This window comes from Cydia strobilella, chromosome 1, assembly GCF_947568885.1.
Source record: "Cydia strobilella chromosome 1, ilCydStro3.1, whole genome shotgun sequence".
Classification (NCBI taxonomy): Eukaryota; Metazoa; Arthropoda; class Insecta; order Lepidoptera; family Tortricidae; genus Cydia; species Cydia strobilella.
Genome location: NC_086041.1, coordinates 33,316,893 through 33,339,792, shown reverse-complemented (window position 1 = coordinate 33,339,792; position 22,900 = coordinate 33,316,893). Strand labels below are relative to the sequence as shown.

The window sequence follows — 22,900 nt, the reverse complement described above, 5'->3', positions numbered from 1 at the left end:
ACGGCCAATGTAGACGTGCCTCGGCCGAGGCGCGCGTGGTGTATCGACATTTTTAGACGTGCCGTCGCGCGCGACGGCTCGGCCGAGGCAGGTCTACACTGGCCGTTTTGTGCGCGAGGAAATTGCCTCGCGCATATGCGCACTCTGTGTGGACCCGGCTAATAATCGTGTACTTTGAATAAAATGGCCCGGGTATGGTGTGGGTACTTTAAGATTCTTCGGACCTCGTACGCAAATTATAATGGTTCACAGGTTCCTTCTGTGTTCATATATCTGTATACACGTTTCCACCATAAAGTTAGATATTGCCTTTACATTAAACGCCATATATGGCATAATTTCACTATATCCTTAACAAATACCTTGACCAGATATCTACCGCAACCTTTAATTAATTATAATAAACATTTAGACTAGGATCTATTTACTGGCTGACTTAATATGGAAGCAGTTGATTTTGAAGTGTTCGCACATTTCCTGCACCTAGAACAGAAAAAGATTGTAAGCTGAGTTACTGTGATTAAGAATATTCACAGTAGTTATTTATTGAACAAAGCTATCGGGATCGATAGCCTCATTAAGCCTATTTCTCCATCACAAAACAGAAAATGAAAGTAATGGCCAATTATTCTAAAATATGCATTTTACGAAAGTGTCAAAAACCTATGAACAACGAAAAGTAGAATGGCCCAAGTATGTTAAAAAACCGGCCAAGTGCGAGTCGGACTCGCCCACCGAGGTTTCCGTACTTTTTAGTATTTGTTGTTATAGCAGCAACAGAAATACATCGTCTGTGAAAAATGTCAACTGTCTAGCTATCACGGTTCATAAGATACAGCCTGGTGACAGACAGACGGACAGCGGAGTCTTAGTAATAGGGTCCCTTTGGGTACGGATCCCTAAAAACATACCACTCTAGTGCCGTAGTAGACATGCGCCACAGTACACGCCGCCGTGAGTGCGATCAGTAAGTATAGCTCCGCGGCTGGAGACAGGATTGCGAGTGAGGCGACGCAGCACACAGTGTATGGCAGTAGTAATGCGTTCCAAGCTGAGCATCGGGTGCCGCTCATCTGGGCGACGATTAGACGGCACTGTAACAAAAAAATATAACTATAAGAAATGCAGAAAACTCGGCAAATTTCTGTTGTCTCTATTGGCAACAACACGGGATTTAATCGAGTATAATTGCAATTTCAATCGGGACAAGGGTTTTAGGATCTCATCAATATCATCATGTCAGCCGATATACGTCCACTGCTGGACATAGGCCTCCCCCAAGGCTCGCCACTCCGACCGATCCTGTGCCGCTCGCATCCACCGAATTCCCGCGACCTTCACCAGGTCGTCGCTCCATCTTGTTGGAGGCCTACCGGCAGTTCGTCTTCCGGTACGCGGACGCCACTCCAGACCCTTCCGGCCCCACCGGCCATCAGTTCCGCGAGCAATGTGCCCCGCCCACTGCCACTTAAGGTTTGCAATTCTGCGAGCTATGTCGGTGACCCTAGTTCTACTGCGGATATCATCATTTCTGACTCTATCACGCAGAGAAACCCCGAGCATAGCTCTCTCCATTGCCCTTTGCGTGACCTTGAGCCTTCTTATGAGGCCCATCGTTAGCGCCCACGTCTCAGATCCGTATGTCATCACTGGCAACACACACTGGTCAAAGACTTCTCATCTACATGAAATCCAGTCATTAGTAAATGTAAGCGGAAACAAATATCGACAGTTTATAACTCGAATATCGTTAGTGTTGTGTGTCGAAGAACATAAATAAATATTAAGTAAAGCCCCAAATAACTCACGATGTGTCAGGTTATACTAGAAATTACAAATTTTTGGTGGTTTGTAACGCTACAAATATCCCGCGTAACTAACGCTAACTCACGTCTCACGTTAATATTGGAGAATATGATTCCCGTCAATATATAGAACAGTCTCGGGGCGCGGTCGACGATGTCGCTCGGCGAGTACAGCGCCCATAGCTGACGGCGAAGAAGATGGCGACAGGGTAGAGAGAGAGAGAGAGAGCTACACTCACGTTAATATTGGAGAATATGGTTCCTGTCAATATATAGAACAGTCTCGGAGCGCGGTCGAGTCGGTCGACGATGTCGCTCGGCGAGTACAGCGCCCATAGCGAGCTGACGGCGAAGAAGATGGCGACGGGGTAGATAGAGAGAGAGCTACACTCATGTTAATATTGGAGAATATGGTTCCTGTCAATATATAGAACAGTCTCGGAGCGCGGTCGACGATGTCGCTCGGCGAGTAGAGCGCCCATAGCTCACGGCGAAGAAGATGGCGACGGGGTAGATAGAGAGAGAGCTACACTCACGTTAATATTGGAGAATATGGTTCCTGTCAATATATAGAACAGTCTCGGAGCACGGTCGACGATGTCGCTCGGCGAGTACAGCGCCCATAGCGAGCTGAGGGCGAAGAAGATCGCGACGGGGTAGAGAGAGAGAGAGAGCTACACTCACGTTAATATTGGAGAATATGGTTCCCGTCAATATATAGAATAGTCTCGGGGCGCGGTCGACGATGTCGCTCGGCGAGTACAGCGCCCATAGCGAGCTGAGGGCGAAGAAGATGGCGACGGGGTAGAGAGAGAGAGACAGCTACACTCACGTTAATATTGGAGAATATGGTTCCCGTCAATATATAGAATAGTCTCGGGGCGCGGTCTACGGTCGACGATGTCGCTCGGCGAGTACAGCGCCCATAGCGAGCTGACGGCGAAGAAGATGGCGACGGGGTAGATAGAGAGAGAGAGCTACACTCACGTTAATATTGGAGAATATGGTTCCTGTCAATATATAGAACAGTCTCGGAGCACGGTCGACGATGTCGCTCGGCGAGTACAGCGCCCATAGCGAGCTGAGGGCGAAGAAGATCGCGACGGGGTAGAGAGAGAGAGAGAGCTACACTCACGTTAATATTGGAGAATATGGTTCCCGTCAATATATAGAATAGTCTCGGGGCGCGGTCGACGATGTCGCTCGGCGAGTACAGCGCCCATAGCGAGCTGAGGGCGAAGAAGATGGCGACGGGGTAGAGAGAGAGAGACAGCTACACTCACGTTAATATTGGAGAATATGGTTCCCGTCAATATATAGAATAGTCTCGGGGCGCGGTCTACGGTCGACGATGTCGCTCGGCGAGTACAGCGCCCATAGCGAGCTGACGGCGAAGAAGATGGCGACGGGGTAGATAGAGAGAGAGAGCTACACTCACGTTAATATTGGAGAATATGGTTCCTGTCAATATATAGAACAGTCTCGGAGCGCGGTCGACGATGTCGCTCGGCGAGTACAGCGCCCATAGCGAACTGACGGCGAAGAAGATGGTGACGGGGTAGAGAGAGAGAGAGCTACACTCACGTTAATATTGGAGAATATGGTTCCTGTCAATATATAGAACAGCCTCGGAGCGCGGTCGACGATGTCGCTCGGCGAGTACAGCGCCCATAGCGAGCTGACGGCGAAGAAGATAGCGACGGGGTAGAGGGGGCGTAGCGCTTCGTTGAACGAGCGCATCTTGCCCGTGCCGTCGCGGTAGGACCTGTTGGAAATTGGAGAATTTTAGCTTTAGCGTAAATAATTTTTAAAAACCTTAACCCCCAATTTAATTCATTTTATGTTGTTTTTCAATTTCTACTCAGATTCACGAATTCTTTTAATACCACCAAATACTCTAAAAAGAGAAAAAAGTTCCAAGTTTTTTTTCTATATCGTTACGTTTTACCAATTTACCATAATAATAATTATAGTTAACGACGGATAAATATAATGTATAAGGATCAAGTAAAAATACTTTAATAAAAAGTCGCAAATAGAAAAAGATATGCCAATACTGTTTTTTTTTTTTTATTCAACTTGTGTGTTTAATAAACAGTCACCGGCTATGAGGGTTCGAAAACATGTCAAAACAATTCAATGCAACTTCTGTGGAGCTTATAAGTTTGTCTCAAATTTTGTTTTTACTTGTATATGTTGAACAGGATGGTGGTCTGCGATGTCAACATGGCGGACAGGTACAACACCAGCTCGAACACCACGCCTGGGGTTAGGCCGCCGGGCAGCGCCACGCGCCACGCCGTCGGACCGATAACTGACGTTATTAGTAGCAGGAGACAGGAGCCCTGAAAACAATAGTAATTTTGATGCAATCGGATCGTAGACGTAGATTTTAAAAATGGCGATCACTTTGAGACCTGAGATCTATTAATTTAATTAAATTTACACATAGTTAACAATTGGGCAGATAATGCGGGCTTAACGCTTGCTTTAAGACATTCTCATCTAGTCAACCATATAACCTTTACAAAAGTAAATAAGTGCAAAACAGCAAACTAAAAAAAACCCGCCACCTTATAGTCCTCTACCCCCCATAGTTGGCCTGCTGAAGGTAGTTTTAAGAAGTCTGCATCGTTCCTTAGCTTCGTATGTAATGTAGATAAGTATATAGTAAGTAAAGTAATAATAAGTTTTTTTTTTTTTGTTAAAATGAAAGAGTATTTTTGTAACATTGTATTGACAACTTGGAATTTCTATTTCTAGTTTAATTTAGTATTTATATAAGTCACATGGTTTTCATACTATTTTTTAGGAAACTGTTGGTCTATAAGTCTATTACCCTACATTGTAACAACTTATTAATATAAGAGACTGTTTGTTTCTAAATAAATAAAATAAAAATAAAATAAATAATAAATACTCTTTATTTACATACAAGATATATACAGTGGTAAACGAAATTAATAACTAGCTTAAATCTAAAATAGGCCCTTGAGGCATTGTACCAAGGATGCTGGCGGCATTTCCTCGCTGTATCGCAATGCTGATACGTTGTGCGAGGAAGCCGCCAGCTCTTCGGTCACCAGTTACGTCAACCAGACGCTTCGCGATTTCTGCAAGCAACTCCAAAAATAATTAATATTTATATCTAACATAGTTTTAAGTTACTCGACTAACCTGTTATGGATTTCTGTGGTCCGAAATAAACGATTTTTTTTAATTTTTTTAAGAATTTTACTATAGTAAAAATGTACTCAAGATCATAGTGAAGTCGTAGGCCCCACGGCAGGATTATGACGCCCGTGTTGTACTGCTCCCAGTGGGTCAGGTAGAAGTTGATGAAGATGATCCAAACAAAGAAGTACCACAGTACAACTTGTATCTACTACTAGGTATACTTAATAGAGTTACGGCTCACAAACTCACGATCATGGTAAAGTCGTAGCCCCACGGCAAGATCATGACGCCAGTATTGTAATTCTCCCAGTGGGCCACGTAGAAGTTGATAAAGATGTGCCAGATCATGAAGGTCATACCTACACAAGACTATAATAGATTTAGAACTCACGATCATGGTAAAGTCGTAGCCCTACCTACGGCAGGATCATGACGCCCGTGTTGTACTGCTCCCAGTGGGTAAGGTAGAAGTTGATGAAGATGTTCCAAATCACGAAGTACCATAGTACAGCTCGTATCTACTACTCAGAGCCCGGAATTTTCGTGGTAAAACAAAAGACTGTCGCAATCTTCCTCGTTAGATTTTTTTTTATCGATGTCGATAGTTGGTAAAAAAGTTGGCCCACCAATTAAAAAAAACTTAATAAATAAATTAACTTAAGGTTTTTATAAAATTATATAGAACAGATGCAATTTCTTCTTTGAAATCTACGTCAGTACACACAGCAGCACATGACATTAGGTATATTTAGTTTGTGACAGTGACAGGAGTAGATCATCATTATCATTAATTTCTCAAACTTCTTTGGGAATAAACAATATCGTTTATCAATATAAAGCCATTTTATGTATACTACTTGTATCTGTTTGTATATAATTTTATACAAAGCTTACAATATTTTTTTGAAATATTGTTTTTTTTTGGTTGAACGTCTTTTTCTTCTATTACACATCAACTATCGATATCGATAAAAAAATGTTTCTAACTCTAGCAAGATTGCGACAGTCTTTTGTTTTGTCGCGAAAATTCCGGGCTCTGCTAGTACTATACTTAATAGAATTATGACTCACGATCATGGTAAAGTCGTAGCCCCACGGCAGGAACATGACGCCAGTATTATACTTCTCCCAGTGGGTCAGGTAGAAGTTGATGAAGATGATCCAAACCAAGAAGTACCACAGTACAACTCGTATCTACTACTATACTTAATTGAATTAGGACTCACGATCATGGTAAAGTCGTAGCCCCACGGCAGGAACATGACGCCAGTATTATACTTCTCCCAGTGGGTCAGGTAGAAGTTGATGAAGATGTTCCAATCCAAGAAGTACCACAGTACAACTCGTATCTACTACTATACTTAATAGAATTATGACTCACGATCATGGTAAAGTCGTAGCCCCACGGCAGGAACATGACGCCAGTATTATACTTCTCCCAGTGGGTCAGGTAGAAGTTGATGAAGATGTTCCAATCACGAAGTACCACAGTACAACTCGTAGCTACTACTATACTTAATAGAATTATGACTCACGATCATGGTAAAGTCGTAGCCTCACGGCAGGAACATGACGCCAGTATTATACTTCTCCCAGTGCCAGTGGGTCAGGTAGAAGTTGATGAAGATGATCCAAACCAAGAAGTACCACAGTACAACTCGTATCTACTACTATACTTAATAGAATTATGACTCACGATCATGGTAAAGTCGTAGCCCCACGGCAGGAACATGACGCCAGTATTATACTTCTCCCAGTGCCAGTGGGTCAGGTAGAAGTTGATGAAGATGATCCAAACCAAGAAGTACCACAGTACAACTCGTACCTACTACTTACTATACTTAATATAATTATGACTCACGATCATGGTAAAGTCGTAGCCCCACGGCAGGAACATGACGCCAGTATTATACTTCTCCCAGTGGGTCAGGTAGAAGTTGATGAAGATGTTCCAAATCACGAAGAACATGCGTAGCGGGCTCAGCTCGGCCCTGGAACAAGACAATGCTCGTTCAGTGTAAGGTCAGCCTGGGCAATTGCCACCATGGGGCAAATGCAACTACTCTAAAGTGAGGTTTAGAGTTTAGACCAGGGACCGGCCCGCTATCCCTTATCGGGGTTTTATAAGGGTATTGCATAAGGCTTAACTCACCATACCCTTTGCCAGACGAAACCCTTTGTTTTGCTTTTAAAAACCCTTATATAAAGCTACCACATTTGAGTAATCGGTAGCCCAAATACCCTTACAAAACCCTTATCATCCGCTCACCAACACCTTGCATATTGCTTACAAGGGTTAGCCTTATAAAGGGCTTCACTTTTAGCATATAAGCGTGCTAATTTAAGTCGTCTACCTTGTTCATAAAGCACACATTACTTCGAATCCGAGCGATCGTCGGCGGCGACGGCGGCGTTCTTTGACTAGGCACGTATTTTCTATACACTACCGTAGATATATCCTAATCCTGTCTCTTTCACGCAAAGGGAAACCTTTATAAAAAGCGCTTAAAGATAAGGGTAACCCTTATTAAGGGCTAGCCTTATTTTTGGTTAGCTTTTCGGTAAGGGTTAGTTAAAGGTAGGGGTATGAATGGGCTTGCAGTTCAAAAGGGAAAGTCTTTCAATGTGTTAGCCGTGTTTAAGTGTCGCCCATTGAAAGGGTTTTATCGCGGAAAGGGTTGTCCGGTCCCTGGTTTAGACTAGCAAGAACTTGCATGCAATTTTCATTACATTGCGGTATCTGATAAACATTTTGAATGCAGTTTACCTTAGTAGTCAGCAATGTAACGTAAATTGCATGCAAGTTCTTGCTAGTCTAAACCTCGCTTAAAAATACAAGGAGAGAAGAGAAGACTTGCAATAACTCAATAGCGGCTGGAGCGATCGTGTTCGCTATAGTTTACATTGAAAGTATTTATTAAGCTTTTGTTTGCGCAAAGCCGCGGACGCACACAGCGACGGACATGGCGAAACTATAACGGTTCCTAGTGGACGGAACCCTTAAAAATTGCCACAACCGAATACAGAACCTTCTTGGAATTGATATCGGTTAAAAACAATAGTAAACCAGTAAAACACGTACCTTCCGAATATGCTGTAGAGGCAGGCAGGGATGAATACAGCAGAGTAAGAGTCCAGGCCATGGTCGAAGAGTTCCCCTAGAGGACCGCTGGTGCCAGTGCGTCGCGCTTGCTTGCCGTCGATCCCATCTGCAAAAGTACACAATGACTGTGACAATGAGCCACTCGCCAATACTGCCAATCGCTCAATAAAGAGTTTGAAGTATCCAACTTTTTTTTAGTCTATGGTTTTCGGAACGGACGCCTATTCGCGCTTGCGCCACCTAGCGGTCATATCCGTCGTAATAGACGCATTTTGTTAGAGTGAATCTTCTGTACTATTATTTTTTCTGTGACTTTATCTAGCACATACGTCTGCAAACGATAGGAACTACAAATTTTAAATTAAAGGAAAAATACTATGCGATTCCCTAAGGCGTGTAAACATAATGGAGGAAAGGAATGGAAAAATTCGCACGCTTCCGGTTAGCTTCGGTAGCTCAGTCAGCGATTAGACCGGTGCTCCAAGTTCGAATCTTGCCCTAAGCGGTGAATTTTTTATTTTTTTATAATTTAAAAACATTACAATAGGGAGTCCCAGTCTTATACTAATTAGTAATTAGGAATTGATGACCGTTTGACTATCACGTGAGTAGAATTAAGATAATAACTTATTATCTGAATGACTTCTACAATATATAATTTAATTGACATCCAAAAAATAATTTTAATGTAACATGACTAATTAATATGATAAAGCTCACAATTGTAAAATTAATTGACATATTTGTACCTACACTACCCAAAACTTTAAAATAATCTAATGTAACTTATGCTTCTCATGTAATTAATTTTTTTACGTGACGTGTAATATGTAACAAAGATAATCATAAAGATAATCATAATAATTCAAATAATAGATAATAACATCATTAATGAGGCATCACTACATTATGTTTGTCTACGCATTACTATCTCGATTGCATGCATTGACCCAATGTATTGAAATAATGTACATAGAGAAAAATATCTGTTTATTTGTGTCTGGACCAGATATACATCTCAATAGGGGTTACATGTACCGTAATTTGCATTACGCAGCGTCTTACGTAAGCGAACAACTCGCGGACGCGAAGCGGCGCGGCGCTGCGGCCCCGCGGCGTTCGCGTTCGCAACGAGATCGACCACGTAGGTCACTTCCTATAGGTAGTATGAATTTTCTCAAATGATTTATACGCCTCAGAACCTAATCCTTTAAACAAAAGCCTTTGTTTCTTTAATGGGGAGGCGCCTTAGTCGCGTGCCAAAGCTACCATGTCGTTAAAAAGCAACTATCGTGATAGTATTAAGGTTAAATTTTGTGTAACAGCTCATTCTGAGATAATGAGTTTGGGTAATGTAGGGCGATCTGTCGCCTGCGTGCGGCATGTCAGGTACATAGATATTTTCATAGAAATTTGACATACAATGGAAATGCGAGGAAATGCTGCCAGCGTCTTCGGTACTAAAAAAAATTAATGAATGACTATGCTTCAAGGGCCTTTTTTAGATTTAATATAGTTTTTATTTTAGATTTATTTAGTCTTATTTTAGTTTAGTTTTTAATTACAGTTTTATTTTTGTTAGGTATATAATGTGTATGTTTTTACCAGAATAAATGGTATTCAAAGAATTTGACATTATTATCACTTCGTCATTGCAAATGCCATGCAGATTGCAGAGTTACCTTGGTCCGACTCTAGTTAGCAGACAGCAGACATTTTGAGTGGTCTACTACAAAGATGTCTGTGGTCTAGAATCGTTTGAGGATGTGGTCCGACTCTCCGTTATCTGCGCGAGATAATGAGGTCACTAGGCGCGGCATCGGGATTGGAGCAAACGATACATTATGTTTAATTGTTACATTGTCTATACAATATCGAAAAATATAAAACGGTCCCGTTACTGACAGACAACGCACAGACCTAAAACGTTGAAGGCAGAGTTGGGCCAAGATAACTCTGCATGGTATTTGTGTGCCCTGCCCTGTTAAGGGGATCCCATGCCCCAATGACTTTCGATCTGAATCCCTTAGTTTTCTAATGTTTTTTGCAGCTTATCATATTAACAGCAATGGCTTTAAGCAATAGTGTATCATTAGTATCCCATATTTACTTTAAAGTCATTGTTTTCGAGATATTTGGCATCAAAGTTAAACAATTTTAGGCCAAAAAACTGGTTTTCTGGCCATAATTTTTGTGTTAAGTAGTTTAAAATTTAAAAAAATTAAGACGTCAAGGCGAACCCAAATATGTAGATTTCGTATATGTAAGATCTTTCACAGCAATCAAGATACGAAAAAAGTGTTTTTTAGACAATGTTTAAAAAATCTTAAATAAGTATTCATTTATTTCAAAATCCAGTAGACAAAAATGGAGATAAAAGATTGAAGAACCGTTTGTCTTATACCTATTGTCGGGGCTTCTAACCTCCGTGGCGACCTGACATAGACCGACTGACTGACTGGCTGACTAACATACATATTATTTGGAATATTGGAACGACCGACATCTAAATTCAAAATTAGACATGACAGCCAACAAGACCAGTTGACGACTAGTTCTCGACAGATAGCGGACGACGACAGACGCTACATGGTCCTTCAACCTTTGTAAAAAAAATCAAGATATGGAAACTAGAAGTAAAAAGAAAGTCCTCGACCCGCCCGCCCGGGAGCCGTCACCGCGTGCCGGCACCAGCACCCGCGCGCCTTCGCCGCGTTCCGCACGTGGTAGCCGCGTGCCCTCGCCGCGCGCTACGCATAACAGCCGCGTACCGTCGCCGCGTTCCGCGCGAAACAGCCGCGCGCCATCGCCGCTCCCCGCACGTCGTGGTAGCCGCACGCACTCGCCGCTCCTCGGGCGGAACAGCCGCGCGCCATCGCCGCTCCCCGCACGTGGTAGCCGCGCGCACTCGCCGCTCCTCGGGCGAATCAGCCGCGCGCACTCGCCGCTCCTCGGGCGAATCAGCCGCGCGCACTCGCCGCTCCTCGGGCGAATCAGCCGCGCGCACTCGCCGCTCCTCGGGCGAATCAGCCGCGCGCACTCGCCGCTCCGCGGGGGAACCAGCCGCGCCCCGTCCCGAATGTTTTCGGCAATAAGCCGAACTCCATCACCACGGCCGGCGCTTCGCGCGCCATCACCGGCTCCGTCGCATAGTTCTACAGCCTGGTCCACCGCAAGTCACCGACGACGACAGACTGCGAGGGACGACGCCGCCGACCGCGTACAAGAACTCCGACGCGAAGCAGAGTACCTGGAGCTGAAAGCGAGGTTACTAAAAGAACAAATGAGGCAAGACTCCGCGCCGACGACCACGATCGAGCGAACGCTCACTAAACTACTAGCAAGACAATCGGTCAAAGAGCTGCCGCCTTTTTCCGGTGACGTCCTAGAATGGCCGATCTTCTATAGCCAATTTAAAACAACGACCCAGTTGTGCAAATACAGTGAAGAGGAAAACATCGCGCGGCTCATGAAAAGCCTAAAAGGTAAAGCTCGCGATGCCGTGTCTGCTTTATTAGTTAGCGCAACTGGCCTCGATAAAATTATTTCGACGCTTAAGCTCAGATTCGGCCGACAAGACCACCTCATTGAGGTAATGCTTTCAAAAATTCGTGCCATCAATAATATAAGGCACGACGACGTCAACGGCCTCATCGACTACGCAACCTCTGTACAAAACATCGTGGCAGCAATGACACTGACAGATGAAACGGGCCATCTAACAAATATCACTTTAATTCGGGAAATCATATCGAAATTACCGTCTATCCTGCAATACCAATGGAGTTTTTACGTTTATGACAGATACTACGACCGTGTAACCATGCAAACTTTGGCCGACTGGCTTATGAAGACAGCGAACGCGGCCACACATATAGCTCCCATTGTTTCGAAGTCCATAGAAAAGCCTAGCCGTACGTTTGAGCCATCAGCACGCTACGCTTCACCACGCAGTAAGCTCGCGCTAACGACAAAGCAACCTATGACCAGCCGACCCGCCGTGTTCACAGTAAACAAAAATAACAGTAAGTCAACTAAGAAGTGCGTCATGTGCGAAGACAACCACGATATAGAGAAGTGCCCTAAATTCCTGGCCCTCTCTATGGACGCCCGCTGGCAGTACGTGACATCTAGGGCACTGTGCTTTTCGTGCATGTCACCTCGGCACCAGATCTTGGAGTGCTACAACAAAAAAAAATGTGAACATTGCAAAAGATCACACCACACGACGCTACACGCCGAGCCGAAGCCCGCCGAACCGAACTCTATGATGCCCGATCCGAAGCCCTCATCAGCCGCCGCTGTCGTCACTCACACTAACGTGCAGCCGACTAGTCACGTCATACTCAAAGTCGCCAGAGTGGTGGTCAGTGGGCCGCTGGGATCGGAGAACATATTAGCGATGCTTGACGGAGGAGCCGGTGTCAGTCTTATGGACGATGATCTCGCATGCCGCCTCGGAGTCTCCGGCCCTGCGACGGACCTACGCCTCACGGGAGCATGCAGGATGCAGGCTGCAGCCAAGGGCTCGCAACGCGTCAGCATCAACGTCCGCGGCGTGAAGGTTGAAGACTCCTACGATATTTTTGTCGATACTGTTAAACATTTAGCCTTGCCTATGTATAAACATGATTTAGGTAGGCTAGGGCGTAACCATGATTTAATAAAAAGATTTTACGACGACTTAGGGACGACTGACGACATTGACGAACGACCGTTACTTCTTTTAGGTACTGACAATGTAGACCTTATTGTCACTAGGGAGCTCTTCTCAGGGCGAAACTGCAGTGACTCACTCTACGTGTGCCTCACTCGCCTGGGACACGTAGTGCATGGCAAAAGTCCTAACATTTTGCCTAATGACGTTGCAGTCCTGCATTTATGCGCCTGTGAGGAGCTCAATTATGCAATAAAACAGTCATTTTCGACCGAGGGATTTGGTGTCAAACCGTATACCGACGTTCCTCGATCGAAAAACGACTTAAAAGCCTTAACCATTTTAGAAAATACGTCAAAATTAGTAGGTGACAGGTGGGAGACAGGCCTTCTTTGGAAGGATGACATACCTGATCTGCCTGACAGCTACAATTTGGCGCTCAAACGTCTTGACGGCATTAAGAAAAAAATGTCTAGACTGCCAGAGTTCGCAAGACGTTATTCGGATAAGGTTAAAGAAAACCTTGAAAAAGGTTATATTTCAAAATTGAATGACAGAGACGTAGCTGTCAGGACAGGAAAGACATGGTTTTTACCGCACTTCGCGGTTTTTAATCCTAACAAACCTGACAAGCTGCGAATAGTTCTCGATTGCGCCGCTAGGGTGTCGGGGAAATCGCTCAATGACCACCTTCTAAGCGGGCCTGACTTTTTGACTTCCCTCCCTGGGGTACTGCTCGCCTTCCGCTGCCACAAGGTCGCAGTAGTGGGTGACATTCAAGAGATGTTCCACAGGGTGCTAATCAGGGAAGAGGACAGACAAGCACAGCGACTTCTATGGGTCGATGGTGAGTACGTCATGAACGTCATGACGTTTGGCGCCATATGTTCACCGGCATCGGCTCAATACGTAAAAAACCAAAATGCTCGTCGCTTTGAAGACTCTCATCCAAAAGCCGTAGACGCGATAATCAATCACCACTACGTCGATGACTATATCCACTCCATTGAAACCATAGACGAGGCGATCAACACAGTGGATGACGTACTACGGATACATGCATCCGGAGGCTTCAACATGCGAAACCTTATGTCAAATTCGAAGGAGCTACTGCGACACCTGCCAGAAGATAAGCTTGCACCTGGAGGAGTGAAATTCTTGGCGGACAACAAAGAAGAGCAACTCGAACGAGTCCTAGGCGTTAACTGGGACCCTGAAGCAGACACCTTTGCTTTCAGCATGAAGTTCCACAGCGTCAGCCAAGATCTTCAGTCTGGAACGAAGCGCCCAAGCAAGCGAGAAGTGCTCCGCCTCATTATGAGCGTCTTTGACCCTTTAGGGTTTCTCCTACCGACCACCATCAAGGGAAGACTGATCCTTCAGGACGTCTGGAGAGATGCCATTGGCTGGGACGACGAGATCGGGTCTAGCCATTATGACCGATGGAAGACCTGGCTAAACAAGCTCGAACAAGCGAAGAGTACGAGGATCCCAAGATGGCTGATGACTGAAGATTCCGCCATGGGAGAGCAGGTACAGCTTCATATCTTTTGTGACGCCAGCTCCCGAGCATTCTCGACCGTCGCTTACCTACGACTGCCATTGCTTAAAGGTAAATGGCACCTAGCCTTTGTGATGTCCCGAGGACGCATAGCTCCACTCAAGACCCTCAGCATCCCTCGACTCGAACTTCAAGCTGCTGTCATGGGTGCTCGTCTCTCCCGCGTCTTGAGGGAGTACATTCAATTTGACGGACCTACGACGTTCTGGACCGACTCGAAGACTGTTGTCGCCTGGCTGAAGTCTGACACGGGGCGTTTCAAGCCTTTCGTCGCGCATCGCGTTGCCGAAGTCACCGAGCTGACAGACTTCCGTGACTGGAGGTGGGTGCCGACGGACCTCAACCCTGCCGATGACGCAACGCGCGATGCAGACGCCATCGATCGCTCGAGATGGCTGAACGGACCCGACTTCCTGAAACAGCCCGAAGAGACCTGGCCCAAACCTGACACTGAAGCATCTTTGGACCCCGACGACGTTGAGGTCAAGGCCGTGTGCTTAATAAACAGACATTGCGGACGTGCTCTCCCAGACATCAGACGGTTCTCCAAATATTGGAGATTCGTGAGGTCTGTAGCCTGGCTTCTCAGGTACGTGAGGAACGCCAGACAACAGCAACTAGGCTCTATACAAGCCGGCGAACTGACTGCGCAGGAGCTCGACAATGCTGAACGACTGTGTGCCGTTGACTCCCAAGAGAGAACCTTTGCCGAAGAAATCTCCACGCTACGACGGTCTAACACGGTGAGCAACAAAAGCTGCCTTCGGCAGCTGACCCCGTATTTAGACTCTGATGGTCTCCTACGTGCCCGTGGTAGGACCGAATCCGCGGTAAGCCTGACTGCAGAAGCCAAACGCCCAATCATCTTGCACCCGAAAGATGAGTTTACGCGACTGCTGGTCCGCCAGCAACATCTTGACCAAGCGCACGTGAACCGAGAAGAAGCTCACCTCAACCTAAGACGCTAGTGGTGGATAGTCAGCGGGAGGAATGCTGTGAAAACCGCCTGGAACGACTGCCAGGTCTGCAAGAATGCTCGTGTCAAGCCGTCTCCCCCACTAATGGGGCAGCTGCCGGACATGAGAGTCACGCCAACAGGCCGTGCCTCCACTCATACTGGACTCGATTACTTCGGGCCGATGACTGTGAAGATTGGACGCCGCCAAGAGAAACGCTACGGTGCCCTGTTCACTTGCATGACAGTCAGAGCCATTCACATAGAGCTCGCGAGCGACCTGACAACGACGAGCGCCCTAATGGCTCTGCGACGTTTTATCGCCAGACGTGGATGCCCGAAAACAATATGGAGCGACAATGCGACCACCTTCAGGGGAGCTGACCGCGAACTCACGCAAGCCGTACGAGCCATCGACCGAGACGAGCTTACCCGCTTCAGTAGCCCTCGGCAGATAGAATGGAGATTTATTGCTCCTGTAGCTCCGCACATGGGAGGCTGCTGGGAGCGAATGGTCAGAGCCGTGAAGACTGCGCTGAAAGCCACCCTCAATACCAGGATCCCCAGGGAGGACACCCTCACCACTCTGCTGGCTGAGGCGGAAGCAATCGTGAACGGCAGGCCGCTTACCTACGTCCCCCTAGATCACAATGACGACTTACCACTTACGCCTAATGACTTCCTAATGCCGATGACAGACCGGACAGGAATGACTGCAACTTCCGGAACCTTCAACGACGGGGACCTCCTGCGGCGGTCGTGGCGAGAGTCTCAGAGGCTGGCTGACTTACTGTGGAAGCGCTGGGTGAAGGAGTATTTACCCACCTTGACAAGGCGCGAAAAGTGGTACCAGTCCTCAACCCCCCTCGCTGAAGGTGACATAGTCGTCATAGCCGACAGCCAGTCACCTCGCAACCTGTGGCCGCGAGGAAGAGTAGTGAAGACTTACCCAGGACGTGACGGACAGGTCCGAGTGGCAGACGTCCAAACCGGTCATGGACTGTACCAGCGACCGGTGACTAAACTATGTAGACTTGACGTGAGACCGACGCAGGATTGAACTGACTGCCCTGACTGACTTAAGCGACGACTTAACCTGACTTTATTTGACTCGACAAGGTCAGACCCTGCCTGACATGGCCTGACGTGGTCTGACCCGGCCTGACGACCTGACATGGCCTGACTTGACTCGACAAGGTCAGACCCGGCCTGACACGGCCTGACACGACCTGACATGGTCTGACACGGCTTGACGACTTGACACGGCCTGACACGGCCTAACTTGACACAGCCCGACTCGACTAAGTCACGGTGGTGGGAGGCCCCTCTGCCCTTGAGTATTGGCAGACGTCCAATACTGGAGGTGGGGATGTCGGGGCTTCTAACCTCCGTGGCGACCTGACATAGACCGACTGACTGACTGGCTGACTAACATACATATTATTTGGAATATTGGAATGACCGACATCTAAATTCAAAATTAGACATGACAGCCAACAAGACCAGTTGACGACTAGTTCTCGACAGATAGCGGACGACGACAGACGCTACACCTATGTAGTGCAAAAGTAGGAGATACGATTCAAAACTTCTCAAAAATCGATGAAAACCTCGGGTAGCCCCTTAACTTGCCCTGTTGGTTAGCGTGGGTCAAATCTTGGAAGCTAAATTTGACCCGGGAAGTGGGTCAAATTTAGCTAGTTCTAGTTATTGAATTGCCTAGGTAACTTAGGTACGAGTACGTAGGGACGTAGGTACGCAATGTGATCTGTGACGTCAGAATCGTGTAGTGACAGGGGCGTAGCTAGAGGATATGGCGCCCGGGGCAGTCACCAAATTTGCGCCCCCTGACGACTGACAAAAGTTTCCCCGCTGCTGCCTTTTGCCCATTTTCGTGCCCCCCCTTGGATGGCGCCCAGGGCCCTTGCCCCCTAGCCCCCCCCCCTAGTTACGCCACTGGCAAAGGCCCCGGCCTAGCAGGGCACGAGTTTTTCAAATGTTTCGTTTTCAAGCAAAAGGTACCACATTGTCGCTGCCATAAGGACGACGCTCTGACAGATTTTTCGTATAAAGATACAAGCAATTTTCGTCCTTATGGTAAGCGACAATGTGGTACCTTTTGATTGAAAACGTCACAAATGTTTCGTAACTGTCACTGCTTGAACCTTATTATTGCATTATTGCAACACATAATGGTCTACATCTACATCAATACAGGGCTATAACCGCGAAAATCGAAGTTCGCAAATTGCGGGCATCTTTCTCTGTCAGTCTGTCACTTTTATTACGCCTTCATTGGTCAATTAACTTTGGCCAGGTTTAGTCTGCAAATGATTTAACAAACTTTGATCAATAATTAAACAAAAAAAAAAACAATATAAATACATATATATAACGAACCACATGCTCACCCAGGGTATAGGCCACAAACAGGTTGACAGCGGACACAGCCCACAGCCACCTCGGGATCCCGTCACCACCAGCCTCGGTTAACGCGAAGAACCCGTAGTCATAGTAGGAGAATAGGAGGAAATTGAGGACTGTCAGTAGGAAGCCGGTGAAGGTTAGCAGGTTGGGCGCTACCCACACTGGGCAGAACTGGAATGAGTTAATTGTGTTAAGACTGTAGGTTAACACTGTTAATTGTGTTAACACTGTTAATTGTGTTAACACTGTTAATTATGTTAACACTGTGGGTTAACACTGTTAATTGTGTTAACACTGTGGGTTAACACTGTTAATTGTGTTAACGCTGCGGGTTAACACTGTTAAGATGACTATACTTCGCTTGGCTAATGATTGCCCCTATGACAGTTCCTTCAAGTCTTTTTTAGTTGTGCTTAATTTAAAATATAGTTAATATGTTTTTAACCGTATTTTTTTTACTTAAATGTTTTATAAATTAGAAAAATGTATATTAACATTTTATGTGACAGCTACTCCACATTAAAAAGAACTGTCATATGGCACATTCAACGCGAAAGGTATATAACGGACGGTTACAGTTTATGGTTCAATTTGTACTGGTTAATTGCATTAACGTTTCGGCCAACACTGCATAAGATAAGATAAGATAAGGTAATTATTTATTTGCTTAAACATGGTAATTTTAAATAAAACTATGAAAACGGATTATATCGCGTATATTGAATTTATAATACATCCCGACGTTTCGAACTCTTTACAGCGTTCATGGTCAACGGGTGACCCGGGTAATCCGTTTTCATAGTTTTATTTCATGAGTAACTATCGCGGTAACCGAAGACAATATTATGGTAATTTTAAGTTCACATAATCATATAATGCATATGGAAGAAACATACAATAAATATTAATAATTGTTACATAAAATGTCAACAGTTCGTATAATAAAGGCTTAAATAATAACAATAATAATCATATAATATGGTGACATAAGATGGAGGCTATCTATCAGTTCTTTTTTTATCTATTGATTTTTTAAAGATGGGGTTTCGTCGCTCAGTGACAATGTCATCAATTGACTTGTGCCTTTTATAATTATTACTGTTAAAAAATTCAGTATATTATTAGTAGCACTTGGAAATAATAAAAAAACCGGCCAAGTGAGAGCCGGACTCGTGCACCGAGAGTTCCGTACTTTTTAGTATTTGTTGTTATAGCGGCAACAGAAATACATCATCTGTGAACATTTCAACTGTCTAGCTATCATGGTTCATGAGATACAGCCTGTCACCAGGCAGACAGCGGAGTCTTAGTAATAGGGTCCCATTTTACCTTTCGGGTACGGAACCCTAAAAAATGACACCATAATTTGAAAAATAAAGTGTAAACTGGTGTTGTTATTCTTTAATTTAACAATATTAGGAGTAAATTTCAAAATTAATTTGTAAGCAAATAAGCATTAGTTAGGTACATGATAATTTTGAGATAAAATTACTCACTTGAACACACCAATTCCAGAAAGGGTGCATAACATAGTTGCTCAGAACACTCGTATCAATAGAATTATACTGAAAAAGAAATAGTTCACTATAAGACACTCTTACTTCACCAAAAAAAAATATTGTTACTAGTAATACAGGTATACACTTCAAGCCTATTGTTATGATAAAACTGCATATTTTGAATTATGAAAATTACCTTATATTTATCGAAACCCTCTAGGTTCTCTTTCGACAGGAAACGGCCCATTTTTGTTACGGTGGGAGTCTTCCCGAGTTCTTTCGCAATCCTAACTGGCTATACTTATTAAAGCCGAAAAATCACCATTCACACCCGCGATTGTTTTTTTTTACGTTAACTAAAGAATATGATAACAGTATTAAGCAAAGCACGCCGGCGAACGGCAATCACCGGCGCGGCGATTAAAATTGAACATACTTAGAACAAAACGTTCGCTTCGCAACCAGATCGCGTGAGAGATCGCGCAATTAGAATTTTGACAGCAATGACAGCTGTCATTATTAGGGTGGCCAGGTACAGGTAAAAATATCGGTAAAAAATAATGCTTCTTAAATAGCATCGATCGCAGACGTTTCTGCTTGTTAAAAATTAATAATGCTTCTTGCTAAATAAAAATATGCGTGATAACGTCATAAGAAAAACATTGATGAAAAATTGCATACTTTTATTTATGAATTGAATTATTATCTGTCCACAACGTGGCCGTAACGTTACCATGGAGATCTGTCCACAACGTGACGCTTTTTCGTGCATGCTACCATGCTACCCACAATGCTACCGGTGTTCATCGATTTAAAAGACGTTATCGCGTCGAAAAAGTTAAGTAGTGGCTGCTTGCGTAAACAATATGGGCGAATTGCTTGTATTAGCAAGTCTTTGCTGGCTCCAGTCTCGCAATTCGAGCGGCAAATAGCTCAAATCATAGAAGGTAGGAACCTATAGAAATGGCGATACGTGTCTAGAATAGTCTAGCTATAATAAAATAAAAATAAGTAAAAAAAAAAAACAAACAGTGTTGCAAGGTAATTTCAATTTGAGATATTTCGTTTTAACTTTACCGTATTTCAGTATTCATTTATTTCTTGCTTCCATGGTACATTTTTGGGTAGTATTTACCTATTTACATATTTCTTAAGGGCCCTCCACACTCATGCGCGAATCACGGCGCGAAGCCGCGAACGCGAGTGTGGAGCCTAGTTCGCTAATCAGCGAACTACACACAAATCACATCTAAGCGAATCACATGGACCCTGAATAGGGTGTAGCAAATACAGATATTTGAATTTAATTACAGTTACTTAACTATATTTAATGGCTTTTACAAACTTATAACTACGTATATAAACTTTGTATTTGATCCAAATAGTCTCACATAATGATAGTTCAAATTTGGTTTTGTGTGTCCCTGTTTTTTATATGTCGGCGGCAGATCGTAAAGTTCCTGTGTATAGTGCGACATAAAATAGTAGAAATAAAATAAAATGGACCTATAGTTTGTCAAAGGACATTTCAAGTATAGACAGAGAGAATCATACTATATTTGTCTTACACTAGTACTAGCACCCAAACGAAAAGGATGAGTATAGTTACTAAATTGTTGCCATGTTTAAGCATTTTACGTCAAAAATGTGACAGTAATGTTTAATGTAGAAAGTGGCGCCTTCTATTATTTCTACAATTTCTTGTCCAATAGATTTATTAGGTTGCTTCAGATGCCCGAAGAGCAAACTGGCCAGAAATAGTAGGAGCCTCGCGTAGCGGGGCTCCGTCGACTCTGGAAACGAGACACTGATTTTCAAGTTTCACGATATGACTGGGAATTTCATGATTTTACGATCGGCCGCCGACATATATAATCACAAGTAGGCCCTATCACGAAAAACGAAAACTGCGATTTTTGGGGTAAGCCCTCAGGTTTCTTTACTCTGCTTTACATATAGGGTCTTCAAAAAGTTCCTAATTATGAGAAAAATCATGGAAGTAGAACTTAGTAGGTAAGGTTCAGAAAGGTTATATTGAAATATACAAATTTTACCAGACGCGATTTCCCATATGTGTTTCATTTAGTAAAAATAAATACTACCTACTTAAAGAATAAACGCCTGTCGAGTTTTATTAGCAATGCAGGCTCTAGTTAATTGCCCTTCTTAAAATCAAAGGTCTCTAAACTGATTTGCTCTAGGACCACACTCCACAGCGCCTTATTTGATACTCGTTAATTTGTGAGGGCCAAAACTTGGCTTGTGGCTATCAGCCAGCCAGCTATCGCGAAGCAGGCTATGGATCTCTCACTCCGCTTGAGTCGTGGCTTGCGCTACGATAGGACACGACACGACTCAAGCGGTTACCGTAGAATATGAGTGCTAGAAACTCCTAGTGTCAAGCCTCCTCAACACTCGTGCGCGAATCGCGGCGCGAAGCCACGAACGCGAGTGTGGAGTCTAGTTCGATAATCAGCGAAATCGACTCCACAAGTCCACACTCGCGTTCGCGGATTCCCAACGCGTAGTCTGGAGCGCGCTGTACGTAGAGCTACAGAATTTTTTTTTTTTTATTAAATTGAAAAATTCCACTTCCGGCAGTACTCGAGCGTTGGAACACCGGTCCAATCCCGGTCCATTCTATTTTCCTATAATTTATAAATTTTCAACACACTTGCTCAAAACGACGTTTTTATACCATGGATTTTTGGCTCATAATCCTAGATATTAAACACGCATGCTCTTTCAGTGTATTTTTCCACTCGTGCTTTTTCATTATATTATCCGACTGAGTTAAGAAGCTAACTGATTGCTAATAATATGCATGGAAAGGGAGCCTTCTTTAATTGGTCGGACTGGCGGGCACGGGCGCGCCCGACCGCCTGCGCAGTGCGCGGCGCGCGGCCCGGCCGGCCCGCCCGCCGCGCCGCCCGCGGCCGGGGCGAGCGAGGGCCGGCCGGCAGTACGAGTATGAGTATGACAGATGAAACACACAATACTGTTTTAACTATTAAAATTTGATTAATATGAAAGTTTCTTTTTTTTCTCGCAAGTGTGTTGAAAAACGTCGTATGAAATGCGTGTGCATTGGTCATTACACACATCGGCTTTCTTATTGCGCGCTCGCTTACAGCTCGCGCGCACAATATTGCCTCGTGTGTAATGACCAACTTAACACACTTGTATCATAATGTACTATTGTAGTATCGCTCGCAGACGTTTCTGCTTGATAAAACATTTGTAGATCCAGGAACATAGAAAGAGTTAAATATAATTTTACCGTGGACTAATTTTCGGCTTAAATTTGTCTTGAACATTGTCTTTGTAATTACAGAAAGCGCTACTATAGTTACTTAAAATTCACCATAACATCGTGAGTGCAGCGAGAGACTAAAATTCATGAGGTGCAAAACTTGGTCTCGTGTTGCACACAACTTTTCACCCCAACACAAACTGCATGCAGTGAGTAAAAATAGCACTATTTTCGTGCATCAAAGCCTGTTCAAGCTGTTTAGGTCACCGAATTATATTTCCGATACTAAATGCTGCAAGACCCGCTAAGAATGGCATATGATTGTTCAAACTCCAGGCCGAGTATCAAATATATAATGAACTATCATTATCACTAGTGATAACGTCAGTTGATTGTTATTCTCAACTAAGGAGCTCCTTACTCTAAATAAGATTATACACTAATAGTTTACCCACGCGCTTCG

The 22,900-nt window shown here is 44.4% G+C and overlaps 2 protein-coding genes across 2 annotated transcripts; one reads left to right on the top strand and one right to left on the bottom strand.

The window, feature by feature from the left end:
• Positions 1-103: 103 nt before the first annotated feature.
• On the bottom strand, positions 104-19,650 carry LOC134747718 (ethanolaminephosphotransferase 1). The gene is made up of 9 exons (XM_063682344.1): positions 19,381-19,650; positions 19,182-19,250; positions 17,670-17,856; positions 8,065-8,191; positions 6,844-6,973; positions 3,993-4,150; positions 3,390-3,570; positions 912-1,094; positions 104-483 (listed from the first exon to the last, which is right to left on the bottom strand). The coding sequence occupies exons 1-9, from the start codon at positions 19,429-19,431 to the stop codon at positions 421-423; spliced, it is 1,149 nt and encodes a 382-aa protein (XP_063538414.1). The 5' UTR covers positions 19,432-19,650; the 3' UTR covers positions 104-420.
• On the top strand, positions 15,365-16,318 carry LOC134747934 (uncharacterized). The gene has a single exon (XM_063682613.1). It carries the CDS (start codon positions 15,365-15,367, stop codon positions 16,316-16,318), a length of 954 nt encoding a protein of 317 aa, XP_063538683.1.
• Positions 19,651-22,900: the final 3,250 nt, after the last annotated feature.

Excerpts from the sequence above, each read along its gene's own strand:
- LOC134747934 (XM_063682613.1), top strand. The coding sequence starts at position 15,365 with ATGGGGCAGCTGCCGGACATGAGAGTCACGCCAACAGGCCGTGCCTCC.
- LOC134747718 (XM_063682344.1), bottom strand. The coding sequence starts at position 19,431 with ATGGGCCGTTTCCTGTCGAAAGAGAACCTAGAGGGTTTCGATAAATAT. Across the intron at positions 3,571-3,992 it reads ATCCTGTTCAACATATACAA|GTCCTACCGCGACGGCACGG; the intron begins GTAAAAACAAAA and ends AATTTCCAACAG. Across the intron at positions 484-911 it reads TCTACTACGGCACTAGAGTG|GTGCAGGAAATGTGCGAACA; the intron begins GTATGTTTTTAG and ends TTTCTGTTCTAG.